The 17,165-nt window shown below is 40.4% G+C and overlaps 1 protein-coding gene and 1 long non-coding RNA gene across 4 annotated transcripts in view; both read right to left on the bottom strand.

Moving 5' to 3' along the window:
• Positions 1-360: 360 nt before the first annotated feature.
• LOC144329879 (uncharacterized) lies at positions 361-10,314 on the bottom strand. The gene is made up of 3 exons (XR_013395609.1): positions 10,209-10,314; positions 4,998-5,117; positions 361-2,260 (listed from the first exon to the last, which is right to left on the bottom strand). It is a non-coding gene; the product is annotated as an uncharacterized LOC144329879 (long non-coding RNA).
• Positions 10,315-13,114: 2,800 nt separating this feature from the next.
• MYZAP (myocardial zonula adherens protein) overlaps positions 13,115-17,165 on the bottom strand; it is a 338,107-nt gene continuing 334,056 nt past the window's right edge. For all 3 annotated transcript variants that reach the window (XM_077939480.1, XM_028850979.2, XM_077939479.1), the window contains one exon: positions 13,115-14,074. In XM_077939480.1, coding sequence (XP_077795606.1) covers positions 13,978-14,074 — 97 coding nt within the window. In that variant the 3' untranslated portion in view covers positions 13,115-13,977. The remainder of the gene's footprint in view (positions 14,075-17,165) is intronic.

Here is a 17,165-nt window from a genome sequence, read left to right as displayed (position 1 = left end):
CTTCATTGATGACCAGACTTTAGGGTTAGAGAGCTGACTGAGGAGGGGGGGAAGCTAGCTTTTGCTTTGCCCCTACTGTGTGCCTGGCCTTTTGATTACATTTTATTAATTTTATATAATTTTTGCAACAAATAGACCAATAGAACAGAATAGAGAACACCAAAATGGACCCATGCATATGTGGAAACTTGATTCAAGATTTAAGATTAGTGACGAACGAGTGAATTCTCATAAATGGTGCTAGAGAGATTGGTTGTATATATGGGAAAAAGTATTAATATTAATAGTTTCCTTCTTCCAATAGACATGAGGATTAATTCCAGAGGAATTAACAAACTACTATTAAAAACTGAAAAATAATGTTTACAGAAAAGCATTTTAATGATCACAAGTTTAGGAAGGATTTCTTAAGACACATTTTACAAACTTTACAGGAAATAATTTGTAAATTAACTATATTAAGGCAAAAACTTTTGTAGTACAAAAGGGTAAAGGCTATTATACATATAAACAGCAAGCTGGCATCCAGAATACAAAAACTCATACTTTACAAAAAACAATTCTTATACATCAATAAGCAAAACAAGTCAGCAGAAAAAAAAAAAGGAAAAATACAAATAGTTCACAGAAGAGGAAACTGGAAAAACTGGAAAACATGCTTTAAAAAAGGATCCTCAACTTCAGGGAAATGCAAAGTCAAAAAAATATTTAAAATTCCAAACTCTTTCTGATTGGAGAAGTAGGAGTGCATGTGTTACAGAGACTGAACTGGCAGAAACACTTAGGAAAGATATGCAGTCACATCTAGTAAACTGGAAGACATGCCTACTCTGCAATCCAACACACAGCCTTTATGTACTAGCCTTCCTAAGGCAACTGTGTATGTACAAAAGAAGAGGTGTGTCAGAACATTCAATGCCACATTATTTATAGTGGTAGCAAAAATTGAAAACTATATCAATTAAAATGAAGGAACTAAATCTATAGATATCAACAAGGTTTAATCTCCAAAACTTAAGGTTAAGTGAAAAAAGCAAGTTGCAGAACAATACCATTTATTTTAAGATGAATAACATGCAAATGAATACTGTATATTTCTTTTCTTTGTCAGATTTATTGATATAGTTTACATGTAGTAAAGCCCCCCTTTTTAGTGTACAACTCTGCATTTGACAAATGCATACAGTTCTGCGACGACCACCATAATCATGATATAGAACAGTTCTATCATCCCCCCAAAATGTAGTCAGCCTCTCCACTGAACCCCTACCCCTGGCAACTACTGGTTTGTCTTCTGTCCTAGAGTTTTGCCTTTTCCAGAATGTCATGTAAGTAGAACCATACAGTAGCCTTTTGAATCTGGCTTCTTTCACTTAGCATAATGGTTTTGAGATTCATCTATGCCACTGCAGGTATCTGTAACCTAATCCTTTTTATTGCTAAGTAGTATTGTATTCTATGGGTATAGTATTCCATTGTATAAGTTTGTTTATACATTTAACAATTGAAGGGTATTTTAGTTGCTTTAAGTTATTGCTGATTATAAATCAAGTCACTATAAACCTTGTGTATAGGTTTTTGCATGAACATAAGCTTCCATTTTACTTGGGAGTGGCATAACTAGGTCATTGGTAAATGAATATTTCTAAGAATCTACCAAATTGTTTACAAAGTGTCTGTACCATTTTGCACTCCACCAGCAATGTCTCAGGGTTCCAGTTGCTCAACATCTTCATTGACACTTCGTTTTTTCGTTCTTTCCTTTTTTTTTTTTTTTTTGAGGTATAGCCTTGCTCTGTCACCGAGTCTGGAGTGCAGTGGCATGATCCTGGCTCACTGCAACCTCCGCCTCCCAGATTTAAGCGATTCTCCTGCCTCAGCCTTCCGAGTAGCTAGGACTACAGGCATGCACCACCACCCCTGGCTAATTTTTTTGTATTTTTAGTAGAGACAGGGTTTTGCCATGTTGGTCAGGCCGGTCTTGAACTCCTGGCCTCAAGGGATCTGCCCGCCTCAGCCTCCCAAAGTCCTGGGATTACAGGCATGAGCCACTGCGCCCAGCCTGTTTTTGGTTTTGTTATGTTTTGTTTAATTTTAGCCACCAGCCTTCTTGCTCAAGTGCTCAGGCTGGGCTATTTAAGAAAGATTACAGAACTTGCACCAAACATTTTTTATGGTATCAATCATGTTTGTAAAGGAATGTGGAGAACGTTTTCTCCGTGAACAAGTGATATGATCCATGCGAGTTGAGGGGAGTTGGCTGGAAGAGAAGAGAGAGGAACCAAGGGTCATAAATAAGTATGAAGCAAATTCTATTTTCTTTCATGGTTTATCTTGGAATCATGCATTTGAGAATGGAACACACTGATTTTTTTCTCTTTTTTGAGACAGGGTCTCCCTGTCACTCACCCAGGCTGAAGTGCAGTGGCACAATCATAGCTCACTGCAGTCTCAAACTCCTAGGCTCAAAGGTCACTCCTGCTTCAACCTCCCAAGTAGCTGGGACTACTGGTGCACACAACCATACCCAGCTGATTTGTGTGTATGTGTGTGTAGAGAGATGGGGTCTGGCTATATTGCCCAGGGCTTGTCTGGAACTCCTGGGCTCATGTGATCCTCCCATCTTGGCCTCCCAAAGTTCTGTGATTACAGATGTAAGCCTCCATGCCCAGTCACATTCTGAATTTTTAAACAAACCAAAACAATGGTCATAGCTCATGAAAAATTACTTAGGAATGGTACACAGAGGACTTTATTGAACAATAATGACTGACATCTGTGTGTCATTTTACAAAACCATCCCTTCCAGCCAGTCCCCCAGACTGCTTTCTCACACTTTACAGGGCAGGAGACAAGAGCTAGGACTCCTGACTTGTTTGCCTAGGGGCTACATTCACCACACTACCCCGTGTATCCCTCAGTGCAGAGCTTCACAGAGAAATGACGGGAGCCTAGTTGGTGAGGGATGAGGAACCAAGGGAAAGAACAAGGAATTGGAATTGGGTATGAGAAAAACAGTGAAAAAAGGAAAGAGAAAGGAACTGGTAAAGAGGGAGATGAAAAAGTAGAAGGGGCAATAAAAGGAATCACGTTTCTCTGCAAAGAAATCAGAAATATAAAGCTCTAAACATAAGTCCTTAGGAATTCACAGATACATTTTTTGTTTCCCTTCCAGCTCTAAAATTCTATACTTCTACAAAATGCCACATTTCCCCTCTTTATATTTCACTGTGATCCCATGGCAACAAAAGATTTTCCTCCGCTACCCAAGGGTTTAGGCTGTAAAGTGCCTGCACTCCACACTAAAAGTAAATTCTTGCATTAGTTACCCAAGTTGTTTGAAATGACGAACCAAATTTTCAGCTCGTATCTCCCTTTTTATCAGCAAATAGTAATTTAAAGCCATTTGCCTGGGCTATGGTTCCCGGGTGACAGACTACAGCCTATTAAAATTAATCCTGACAGAAGATCCTTGCTGCTTTCTCCAACCCCATTTAGGCCATTGGTTTATGAACAGGATGAACAGACGGCCCATCCCAGAGGGCTTGAGGGAGGAAGCACGTTAAAATGGCTGCCTGCATCTTTGTTTGCTCAGCTGCCTGGAAAAACTAGGACTAAGGGAAATGGGATTAATCAAGGGGGCAGTTGCCCATGGGGGAAAAAAAAAATACAAAGACTGTGGTGAGAAAATCTCAGCCAAGTAAGGTTCAAGTTGGAGGAAAAGAACCCTTTTCTCTTAATACTGTCACATGGCTAAAGTGTTGTTTAGTGACAAATCTTCCATTTCAGGTCACCACTGTGTTTTATGATCTTGGTAGTGTGGGAAGACATAATTTTTAAAATTATTAAAAGTTTGGTACTCTGAAATTTCATGTAAGTTTACTTTTTAATAAGCAAATGTAATGAAGATTGCTGGTTAGATATGTGACCAACTGAATTGTAATTGAATAATAAAACTTTGTAAGATTTTTTAGTATGAAAAAACTCACAAACTGTGAAAACAAAATCCTTGAAGGAGCACATAATCTTTGACACAGACTATATAGACATTGTAGCTAAGCCCCCTCCTCTCAGTTTAAGACATAAAATCTTAAACAAGATTAAAAGTACCTTCCCCTCTCTTTGACTTATTTTCCTTCCCTTTGACACATCAAGTGAAATTCCACCAATAAGAAGATTATATGGTGAACAACTATCTTCCTTTGAGAAGACAAATGATCTATTAGTAATTTACATGTGAGTATTAATTAGTTCTAAAAGGCTTCCTCATAATAGCCTAGTTGAGGTGGTGACCTACACTCAAAGAGTGAAATTTGTTTAGAAGGGAAAGGGAGAAAATGGAGAGAATTTTGAGTAATCTGAGAAGAAGAACACACCAGAGAGACTATTACATCAGTGAGTTTAGGATAATAGGAAGACTCCAGAGTACTCATCTCCAGAATCTGGAGAGTATGTAGGGCAGGAAAGTAGGAGGATATCAAAGCTAAACTTTGCTTAGAATTGGTTCATATTCTATGCTGGAGGGCAGAGTGTCCTACACTTAAATGGGCCTCACTGAAGATTTTTCATAAAACATCCAGTGCATCATATAAGTCTGGCTATAAAAATTATTTAATTCATAAAATATCAGATAAACTATGTTTATACTTCCTTTGTGATTGAGGAAAAATAGTCTGCACATATATTTATGAGAAAACAGAAAAGGAGTGAGGGAGGTAATTTGCAAAGTCACTACAGGATGAGATTTCATAAGATCCTTTCAGGTTTCAACCTGAAAGGAGGTAGTTGTCTTTTTAGTGGATGGAAAGAACCAGTTTCTGCTACAGTGTGAGCATACCATGGCTCTCACTCTTTGAAGTCTGAGGTACATCAGAGGCTATGAAATAAATAAATCAGTGATCAGCAGCAGGCTAGAGTTAGAGAAAACCAGCTAACCCCTCTCCTCTCACTAGACCTGGCCAGAGTCAATGTCTGGTCACCTTTCATTTCCATCTTACCTGAGAAAGAACACAGCTCTGAGAATCATCGGCAGCAGGGAGCTGGAGAGGAGTAAGAGATGCCCATGAAATACATAGAAGAATTATTCAGGAAAAAAAAAATCCTCAGCAATTTTCTTCCTGAAAATTGGGAGGAGAGAATAGTCAATCATAGTGTATAGGGCAATAAAGGTAATCCAGATGAGAGAATGAAGGTGGTGGTAGTAAAATTTGTCAACCCTCAACAATGTTTTTATGGGTCAGGGTTTGTGGATCACTAACTTTGTGGCAAGTCAGTTAACTCTTCTGAACCTCAGCTTCCTCCTGCTTAAAACGAGAGTATTGAGCCAAAGTCCAAGATGCCTCTGAACACTTAAAAGTATATGATTCTAGTATGATGAATGATATAATACATTCTCTGGCAACATCTGCATCTATTTAAGCTCATAAATGTTGAGAAGAAATATTTGGTATGCAGTCAAACCAGGAAGCAAGTAGCTCCCTTTAAATAAATGCTCACCCAACACTGCTGGAGCTCCAGGCTTATCAGCCTTTGCTGGACTCCCATAGTTGTGCATGTCTTGCAGCCCTGGATAATGTTTCCCATCACCTAGAATTCTTGGACTTCATTTAATTTTTATATCTAATAGATGACAGCTCTGAGTAACTTAAAATTGTTTATAAGGTTAAAAAAGTGAAGTTGTCAAAATAGTAGAAGACGAGCAAACTGTTATGAATGATGTGGAAGGGCATCACCTCAAGCAGACTGAAGAAAGTTAGTATGAAGGAATAAATATCCTCTTCATAATATACAGCAAGAAAAACATTAGATAATGTAAGTCAGGGGTGGCAAATTGTCGGTCTTTGGCCACATTCAAACTACAGATGGGTGTGTTTGGCAGCACAGTGTTTTTCAGACTTAGGAATTTGAGTGACTTTAGGATAGGCATGTTCTTATAGCCCAGGGAAGTATCCTCCCCTGCTCCCATCAGTTACTGGCCCCGTTATCCTACCCTTCTCACCTGCAGGCAAACTTCTTGGGTACCAGGGCGTTTGAATTTGGGCACGGGAGGCAAGTGTAAATAAAACACTTAACCTGACTCTTTTATTTTCTGAGGCTACAATTAATACCATGGAAACTTCCTAGATTACTGGTAGAAGATATATACTTGTTACAGGAAAGTGTTCTTTACCTCTGAATCTCAAAGTTTTTATAAGGCCTTCTGTGTTTTAAGAATCCTCGCAAAAAATAAGAACTTTTACATTTAAAGCAATTTTAAAAAGAATCCTCAAAAATGGTTCTCAGATAATTCATGGAATTAATGTTCCTCCAGATTATAAACTTCATCAAGATTACAACTCTTTTTTTAGAATCAAGTGTAAAAATTGAATTTTATTTTTATTTCTACCTTAGTACCCTTCAATGAGGACTCAGTCCTTTTGGAGGAAATAATTCCTTTGTTTTATAGTCAGATGAATAGGTACTGTAGTCAAAGGATATAATCCTGTCATTGGGAACAATTCCTAAAGAATTGTTTGCAACCATCTCAAACATATAGGCATAGTTTTCGAAGCTTGATTAAACACTCTTACCTATTTTTAAAAAGCCATTTTAAAAAGATCAAATAAAATTATGAATCTTCATGATTATCAGAAAAATTAGCGTCTTTACAACTACATTTTATGCTCTAAATTTCATATTGGGGATTTTGTAACCAAAAAAAAGGATCAACTTAAGACAGCCCTATTTGTCCTTCCCTTTAACACCCCAAAAATGTTTACATAAATTTGTGGGCACCATAAAGATATTTTATTTTAAGGTTGGGCTACAAAGTGATCAGTTAAGTTTTTTTTTTTTTGTTTGTTTTTTTTTTTTTTTTTTTTTTTCAGTCTGAGTGTGTTTTGTTTAGGAGGTAGCAAGTTAAGAGGAAAGGGGAGAATTAAAATATTTGCAAGATGTCATTAATCTCCAGCAAGAGCCTAGAGTTGTTTTTTTCCCCCCACTTCATTTCAGAACTAATCCAGCTTTCTGTTATTTGGCTCAGAAAAGTCTTAAATCTGTAACAAGAGAGTAACTTCCTGTTCTCAAGAGTATGGCTGCCAAAGAAAACATTTACAAGAAAAGTCCCAGGGCCAAAAAATTGCCTACTAATTATTTCTCAACCCCCCTCCTACCCCTAAATCAGGAAGGTGAATCCTGTAAACGCTCTATGTTAAAACTTGAAAAATTAAGAGAAAACCATCAAGAACTGTTTGCCATTTATTTATAATTTATTGCATTCAGATTATATCAAGTTTATGGCCCTTGGGCATAAATGAATGTTTCTTATGATATTTTGTTCGGAATCCCACAAAGCTTATACTATACCTTTTCTAAAATACACTATGGAGGTTTTTCTCAGTACCTTTCCAGCTAAGGAAGAGCAGAGCAGTCACTGACATCCAGGAGCCAGTCTAGTGCTCCCAACTTGGGCTGCAGTGTTGCTAGGAGCTGGCCTGACACAGCAAGGGCTTGATGTTATCCTTGGTGACCTGTCTATTCAATGCAGTCCCAAGGAAAATCCCAATAGCCCTTTTGTAGAACTTGACAGACTGTAAAATTCGTATAGAAATGCAAAGGACCTAGAATAGCCCAATCAACTTAGAAAAACATAATTAGAGAGCCTATGCTACCTGACTTTATGGCAAATGATAAAGCTATAGCAAACAAGACAGCATAGTATTAGTGTCAAGATAAGCAACTAGATCAATGTACCAGTATAGAGAGTATAGAAATAGATTTATGCATATATGACCAGTGGAAAATGGGTAGTCTTTTCAATAAATAGTGCTAAAACAATTAGATATCCTCATGCAAAAAGAAAAAGCAACTATATTTTTCACACCATGTATTAGTTATCTAATCCTGCCTAATGAATTACCCCAAGGTTTAGCAGCACTTGCCTTCTGGTCTCTTTGCTTCTGTTCTCTCTTTTTTAGAAACTCATCTTTAGTCTCCCTTTTAGGCCTTTCCTTCCCTGACGAAGTAAAATAAATTAGTCTTAAATTCACATCTAAAGAAAAGGAGATACAGTTTATTTAACTGCCTGTTTATCCAGTGGCATTTACCCCCTCCTATTTGTCTTCTGCACAATCCCATTCACTAGCATTCATTAAGTCTCTATGTCCAATAAGAAGAAATCTTTGGATTTGCAAATATTCTTGGTGCCAATACTGGTTTCCCAATAATTATTAGTAATAGTAGCAGGAGTCAATTATTGGCATGTCTCTGATGCACTGCTAGGAAATTTGTCAACGCTATCCCGTGATCTGTGCAGCAAGCCTGGGTGGGCAATGCAGTTCCATTTAATTCATTACAAATCTGCATCCTGGGCACAGAGCCTCAGAGTGCTGCAGTGACCTGACCAAGGAGGTATTGTGATTTAATGGCAGACCTGGGACTGACTCCAGGCCTCCCACCTGTGTTCTGAAATCAGACAGGTCTGGGTGGTTTCAGACAATTTTCACATATTTTTGAGTTTCAATTTCCTTATCCATGAAATGGTGGTAATAACATCTTCCAGGCAGGACTGTTATAAAGACTCTGTGTATGTGTGCTGCATCCAGCTCAGTAACTCCTGGTATCCTTTACTTCCCCCAAGCCGAGGCTTTTTTCTGGAATACTCCTCATTTGTAGATTTCTTCATGCTTATCAAGATTCACAATGGGTTCCCTCCAAATGACTAGTGTACCCTTTATGGGACACTGTCCCTGAGGAGTTTATGTCACTGGAGAGATAATAAATGGACACGAAGACTGGTCATGAGATGTAAGAATAAAGAAGGGGCTGAAAATAAGTTCCTCTGTGATTCAGACATGGGAACGATCAGGAGGGCCTGGACTCACTGGAAAAGATTTTGGAGAGAGCAAGGGTCTCGAGGCGCATGTCTTTGTCTTCCAAGCACCTGGCATGTGCTGGGTGAACTGAACTGGCCCTCTCAGTTTGGCTGTCAACAAGAGCACCGTGGCCCAGTGGGGCCTCAGCCAGGACCCATTCCTGTCACCCCCACTTCTTGCCCTGGTGACCACCCTAGAATTCCTGGAGCAGGCAGATGGCATTCACTGGGGAGAAGGTGGGTGCTCAGAGTGGACACATGGACCAGCTCAGGGTTCAGCCTTGGTTGGTGCACCCTCCAACCACTTCGCAAATGTTGATCCTCTGTCCCAGGCTATCCCTGAAATAGGGGGCATGCCCCACTCAGAGTCACACCACATCTTAGGCATGTGGCCTGAGTGACAGACTCTTGATGCTGGCTCACTAAGCAGCAGGACTTCTCTGATTCCTGGATCCTGAGGGACACTTGCTCCTTCCGAGTTCATCCTGTTTCCTATGGGCTGCCCAGGCACTCTCTGGGCCTTAGGGAACCTCCAGGCCCACAGCTCACACCTGCATGTCCCTGAGTTCTGATATCCACAGGCAATATGCTGAAGGAACTTTGTTCATCGCCTGTTTTGGGGGCAGGTCTCCCTAAAGAAAGCAATGTTATACACTCTGTTTCTCATTCCTCATGTTGGCAAAAGGGTCAGGAAGTCACATTCTCAGCCTGTTAGTGAGAATTTCAATGGATTCAAATTTCCATAGGCCATATCAGGCCATATGCACCAAAAGACTTAAAATGTGCATGCCTTTTGACCAGACAATTCCTCTAGGAATTGATCTGGAGAAAATAATCAGGCAAGTGTGCAAAAACGTGTGCACAAGATGGTTCATCAGAGGACTGCTGAAGAAAAGTAAAGACAACATCCAAAATTCCAACACGAAGGGATAGGTCAAATAAATTATGGCACATCAAAAAATGGAATCCAATTACCTATAAGAAGCAATGGTGTAGATTATATATATAGTATATGTATGCTTTTTGCTTACTTTATGTATATGTGTATATTTCTATATATAATACATATATATACTTTTTGCTTACTTTGTATGTATATATAAAGTAAGCAAACTTACTATATATATATAAACTATATAAAGTGTGTGTATATATATATATTTATATATATCAAGTAAGCAAAAAGTAACTACAAAAGTATGTAATGATAATAGGTAGCATCTATTAAGTACTTATGTGCCAAGCACTATTCTAAGAACCATGCAGGCATTAACTCATTTACTCTTCACACCAACCCCATTAGGAAAGAACTCTCCCAGTTCCAATTTTACATCCCTCAGACAGGTTTGTGACTTACCCATGTGCACACCAGTGATTCAGCTCAGGTAGTTGACTTGAGTGTTCCCATGTTCTTAAAAATCACACGATTCTGCTTCTCAGTATAGGGTCCTATTTGTTTTAAAAACAAAGTAAGTGGGGTGTGTGTGTGTCTGTTTTAAAAGTCTGGAAGGACTGGAATGAAAATATTAATTGGAAGCATTATTATAGGATGTTGTTTTTATTTTTTTAAAACCCTTTACATACACTGCTGCTTTCCATTTCAGTGAGATAAATTTACTATGAAATGTTAGAGTTCATTCTCCCAATTTTACATAATACCCTGCTCATGAAGAGGTTGATGAATGTCAGTCCTTTAGACGGAAGGTTGAGGGGCACTAGAGTTAATGTTGACAAAGGATCTGGAAGGATTATCTCTTTCAGTTTCTTTCAGTTTCAGTCTGTACAATTTAGGAAATCTCTATAATAGTCTTCTTGAGTAGTTCAAATCATGTTTAGAATTTTCCATATGTTGAAGATATATTTTAAAATACAAAGGCCCAAGCTGTAGAATGGTCCCTGGAATTCTTGGCATCACACTACCTGACTTCAAACTATACTACAAGGCTACAGTAACCAAAACAACATGGTACTGGTACCAAAACAGAGATATAGACCAATGGAACAGAACAGAGCCCTCAGAAATAATACCACACATCTACAGCCATCTGATCTTTGACAAACCTGACAAAAACAAGAAATGGGGAAAGGATTCCCTATTTAATAAATGGTGCTGGGAAAATTGGTAGCCGTAAGTAGAAAGCTGAAACTGGATCCTTTCCTTACTCCTTATATGAAAATTAATTCAAGATGGATTAGAGACTTAAATGTTAGACCTAAAACCATAAAAACCCTAGAAGAAAACCTAGAAATACCATTCAGGACATAGGCATGGGCAAGGACTTCATGTCTAAAACACCAAAAGCAATGGCAACAAAAGCCAAAATTGACAGATGGGATCTAATTAAACTAAAGAGCTTCTCCACAGCCAAAGAAACTACCATCAGAGTAAATAGACAACCTACAGAATGGGAGAAAATTTTTGCAATCTACTCATCTGACAAAGGGCTAATATCCAGAACCTATAAAGAACTCAATCCAATTTACAAGAAAAAAACAAACAATCCCATCAAAAAGTGGGCAAAGGATATGAACAGATACTTCTCAAAAGAAGACATTCATACAGCCAACAGACACATGAAAAAATGCTCATCATCACTCGCCATCAGAGAAATGCAAATCAAAACTACAATGAGATACCATCTCACACCAATTAGAATGGCAATCATTAAAAAATCAGGAAACAACAGGTGCTGGAGAGGATGTGGAGAAATAGGAACACTTTTACACTGTTGGTGGGACTGCAAACTAGTTCAACCATTGTGGAAAACAGTGTGGAGATTCCTCAAGGATCTAGAACTAGAAATACCATTTGACCCAGTCATCCCATTACTGGGGATATACCCAAAGGATTATAAGTCATGCTGCTATAAAGACACATGCACACGTATGTTTATTGCAGCACTATTCACAATAGCAAAGACTTGAAATCAACCCAAATGTCCATCGCTGACAGACTGGATTAAGAAAATACACCATGGAATACTATGCAGCCATAAAAAAGGATGAGTTCGTGTCCTTTGTAGGGACATGGATGCAGCTGGAAACCATCATTCTCAGCAAACTATCTCAAGAACAGAAAGCCAAATATCACATATTCTCACTCATAGGTGGGAATTGAACAATGAGATCACTTGGACACAGGAAGGGGAACATCACACACCGGGTCCTATTGTGGGGAGGGGGTAGTGGGGAGGGATAGCATTAGGTGATATACCTAATGTAAATGACGAGTTAATGGGTACAGCACACCAACATGGCAGGTGTATACATATGTAACAAACCTGCACATTGTGCACATGTACCCTAGAACTTAAAGTATAATAATAAATAAATAAATAAAATTACATTTTTCTTTTCCTTGCTTGTTGTAAGAGAGAGAGAAAGAAGTGAATGTGGAAGTGTTGGCAGAGTAGTTTTCATTTCTACCTTGGTCTCATTAAAATTGACATTTTTAAGTCACTGCATTTCACTTAGAAACTGCTTCCAGACCAGTTTCTCCAGGGGGATGGGCTTCCAGGACCCTCTGCCTCTCTCTGAGTCCAGCTTCCATATCTCCTGTCCTAAGGACAGCTTTTTCCCTAAGTGCTCCTCTTTGGTGGCTGCCATAGAGCATGGATTTTTGCTGCTAGAATAGCTCCAGTGGTGAGACTCAACCAGCAGTCAGCAGTGCTCTAAAACCTCCAAAATGACAGCAATCACTGCCTACGTGCCTGGCAGTGCCCAGTCCCTATGTGGGAATGACCTCGTGGCACTCACATCAGCCTATCAAGTAGGTGTGATGATCCCAGGTTTTTAAAGGATGAAACGAATATTCAGAGAGCTTTGATGACTCGCCCAAGGTCCCACAGACATTGTTTAAATAGAAATTTGGCTCCCAAATGCACATTTTCCTCTTAGCATGGTTCTGACTCACAGTGATTTATCTGAGTTGCTTTGCTTTCCTACTTTTTTATTTCTTTGGTTTTTTGGAAGTGGAGATAGTAAGGGGTGAGAGATTTGAGGAAAGGTTTAAAAGTAAAATCCATTTGTGTACTTTGTGATCATTAATGTATCTTGCTTTTTCCACATGGTGTATTAACTAAATTTCAGGAATTAAAAAGACAGAGAGGCCCCCTGACTCACAGAGTCAATCTTATGGCTTACAGATGCTTCTGTGGATTGTACTGTCTGGAAGATCATGTGATCTGACTTTGACACTCATTCCAGAGCCTGATCTGCTCTCTGCCCCTTCTACATGGTCATGGATGAAACACAGAGACAACATTAGTAGAAAATATATGGTATTTATTAAACATATGTGACATAGGTTATAATATCAAAGTACAGCATGCATGAACAGATTATTCATTCGTTTAACAAAAACACCAATTGATACTGAAAACGTTTAATGATTAAATTTCCATGACATATAAAATTCTCTTTAAGTTAAAGTGAGAAAGAAAAAAAAATCACAAGTTGAATAAATACAGTGATTTCAGCTGGTCCAATGAAAGCATAAGGCACAAATTAAACCAAGGGACTAGCGCATTGGCATGAAGCTCGTCTGGCCCACACAAGTCTCTAACTGCGGCTCCCATGACCCTGCACAGATGCTTGGGACCAAGAGGAAAGAGCACCTGCAGCCTGGGAACCCTCCCTTCCAGGTTCAAGTTTGGCTGGGTGCCCATGCTCCTTGTGGACAGGCCTCTCTGTACCAGAGAAACGCTGCCTCTAATACTTTTATGGGTAATCAAGACCTTCATGCTCTATCAAACGATCCTGGCATGAATAACATGAAACTTCAAATTAATGTCCTTTTCCCTCCCAACCGAAGTCTAGCAAATAAAATACATTGTGAGGGAATCCTCCTGATAGGATTTCAGTATCTACAAAGAAAACAAATGATGGCGCAGTACAGCAGGGTATGCCGGGTGGGTGTCTGAAACGTGACCTTGTATATCCCTCTCTTACCTGCCCACTCCACCTTCACTTTCCTTCCTGTCTTAGAAGTGGATCAGAGCCTCAGCGATTTCCATTTCGGCTTACACTGTGTATAGGGGAAACAAGAGTCACCCTTCCCAAAGGATTTCAAGCCACAGGGTTCCAGAGCCTTTGTCCACCTATAAAAAGTGTGCGCCTCTGAGTGCCTAAGTCAGAGTTTTCTTCATGGTTAACTCCAGGACTCTTGTGTATGGGGTGTAGTTCCTAGAAGGCATCACAATTTCACGAGTCCTGCCTGTTTGACTGAGAAATGAGAAAAGGCAGGTCAGGAAAACGAAACAAACCCCCCTATATGCTTCACATGTTAAGACAACTCTAGAAAATGGTGTTTACGCATATAAAAATAAAAAGACGATAATGCAGCTTAATATTTCATTTAAATATTACAAACGGGCCCTGCAATGGACTTAACGTTTATGTTTTCCCAAATTCATATGTTGAAATCCTAACCCCTAAGGTGATGTATTAGGAGATGGGGTCTTTGAAGGTGATTAGGTCATGAGGGTGGAGCCCTCATGAATGGGATTAGTGGCCTTATAAGAGAGGCCCCAGGACCAGCGTCATGACTCACACCTGTAATCCCAGCACTTTGGAAGGCTGAGGCAGGCAGATCACCTGAAGTTGGGAGTTCGTGACCAGCCTGACCAACATGGAGAAACCCCGTCTCTACTAAAAATACAAAATTAGCCAGGCGTGGTAGTGCATGCCTGTAATCCCAGCTACTCAGGAGGTTGAGCAGGAGAATCGCTTGAACCCAGGAGGCAGAGGTTGTGATGAGCCGAGTTCATGCCATTGCACTCCAGCCTGGGCAACAAAAGCAAAACTCCGTCTCAAAAAAAAAAAAAAAAAAAGAGGCCCCAGAAATATTCATCATCCCTTCTGCTATGTGAGGACATAGCAAGAAGACACTATCCATGAACCAGAAAGCAAGCCCTCGCCAGAAACTGGATCTGCTGGCACCTTGGTCTTAGATATCCCAGCCTTCAGAACTGTGAGAAATACATTTCTATTGCTTATAAGCTAACTAGTTTCTGGTACTTTCTTATGGCAGCCTGAACAGACTATGACAGGTTAAAAATAAAAAAGTTATTTTTAGCAACCTGTAAAGGTTGTACTAGGCATCCATGGTTCAGAAAAATATGAAACATGCATTCAAGGGACTTGTCACCTGGTGGGAAAGATATAACATAAAAAATTTTCATGTACTGTGTTAGGAACTATAACAGAGATGTAACAGCTGTGCTGGGCATTCTTCTTTTGCCATCCAGCCCTACTCTCCCCCTTCTCCACCCTACTCTGTGGCCTGGAAAGGTGAGCATCAAGGGGTTCCCTTGCCCTTCAAATTCAGTTCCTTTTGGCCTACTGCAAGGTGGTAGCAGGGGATCAGGGAATGAGAGGACAAAGAGGTCAGGACATTTGTCCCTTCCCAGCCAGGCTGCAGGTTGGTAGTTGGCAGCATCCCTCTACCAGGGTCCCTAGCTATAGCTCCCCAACTTGTTCTCATCCCCTGGCTTTCTCCCCTGCCTCCCCAGGCAAAGGTGGTAACAGCTTCCACTGTCGCTAGCTCCAAAGCTTGCCACTGTCCCTTGTTTATTTCCCTTAATGTTGCCCAAACATCCACAACAGTCCCTTCATTTAACTCTCAAGCCTCCCTTCCCGCCATGACCTGAACAAAATAAGCATGAAGACATGATGGGAAAATTGAGGGCAGAACAATTTAGAACCACCAGGAAATTCACATCTGGAAATTCACACAAAGAAGGTGAATCTTGAAGGATGCCTAGCATTCACCAAGTGGGCAAAGCAGGGATGGGAACTCCAGGAAGAAGGGGCAGTACGTGCAAGGCAGAGATGGGTGAGCACACAGTTTGCGGATGCGGAACTGCAAACCATGTGCTCCTTTGGAACGACTGGAACAAAGAGTTCACAATGCGGGAGAGTGGCAGAAGATGAGGCCTGCTGGAGAAGGGTCCCATGTCCCTGGCTAAGAGTTCAGAAGGGGCCAGGGAACTACAGCACGTTTTTAAGGAGGGCCATGGTCTGCTCATATTTTTATTCTAGCGAGATTCCTCTGGTACTATTGAGGGTTGACTAGGGAAGGATTATTCTGAAGGCAGGTCAGTTAGAAAATTCTTGTTCAGGAGGTGAAAGAGAGATCACGAGAGCTTGAATTCTGACAGAAGCACTGGATGGGAAGTGGCAGGGAGATTTTAGGGAGATATTTGGGAGTTACAGTTAACAGGATTGGGTGACTAAGACATCCCATTTCTTTTTAATCCTGGACACGTAACTACATTTCCCAGCTTCTCTTGCCATTAGGTGGGCCTTGTGACTAAACAGGCAGAAATGACTTCTACTACTTCCATGTTTAACCCATAAAAATCTTCTACGTAAATCCCCCATGCTCTCTCTCTTCCCTTTTATATACAGCATACAGTTGGAGAATCCAGGAGGACTCCTAAGTGCAGGCAGGGTCGCTAGATGGAGGAATTCCTGCGTTCCTGAAAGACTGTGTGGAGTGAAACCTATACCAAACTGCCTTAAATTGTGACATAGGAAATTAATCTTTACCGTGCTAAGCCACCGAGACCTATGGGTTCTTTCACACAGCTACGTTCTTTATCCCAACCAACGCAATGACAAAATGTGTACATGAAGCCTAGGAGTCGAATCCCTTTCCCCTAACTTCCCACATCCAGTCATTCACCCGGTGATAGAGGATGTATTAAAAGCATGGCAGGGGGTGTATTTTAAACTTTGCATGTCTCCCCCAAAGAGATTCTCCGTGTTCTCCACCCAATCCCCATACACACCTATTATGGAGGCCTCTGACACCTCCATAGCTTTTTTTTTTTTTTTTTTTTGGACACCAAATCTCTCTCTCTTGCCCAGGCTGGAGTGCAGTGGCATGATCTCAGCTCATTGCAACCTCTGCCTCCCAGGTTCAAGCAATTATCCTGCCTCAGCCTCCCATGTAGCTGGGATGACAGGCGCGTGCCACCACCACCTGGATAATTTTTGTATTTTTAGTAGAGACGGAGTTTCACCATGTTGGCCAGGCTGGCCTTGAACTCCTGACCTCAAATGATCCACCCAACTCAGCCTCCCAAAGTGCTGGGATTACAGGCATGGGCCAGCGCGCCAAGCCTCTATAGCATCTTCCTGCACCTGTTGGTCTACACATTTGTGTCCACGGCTAGGTATAATTTCTGTAAGGGTGAAAGCCACATCTCCATCATCTCCATGAATCCAGCAGCTCACAGAAGCCAGCCACAGAGCTATTACCCCACATACGAATTACAAAGGAAACCAAAGGTTGGAGGAGTTTCAAGAA

This window comes from Macaca mulatta, chromosome 7 (assembly GCF_049350105.2).
Source record: "Macaca mulatta isolate MMU2019108-1 chromosome 7, T2T-MMU8v2.0, whole genome shotgun sequence".
In the NCBI taxonomy this organism is placed as follows: domain Eukaryota; kingdom Metazoa; phylum Chordata; class Mammalia; order Primates; family Cercopithecidae; genus Macaca; species Macaca mulatta.
Note: the sequence above shows the minus strand (reverse complement) of the source record. Positions and strands in the feature narration are given on the sequence as shown.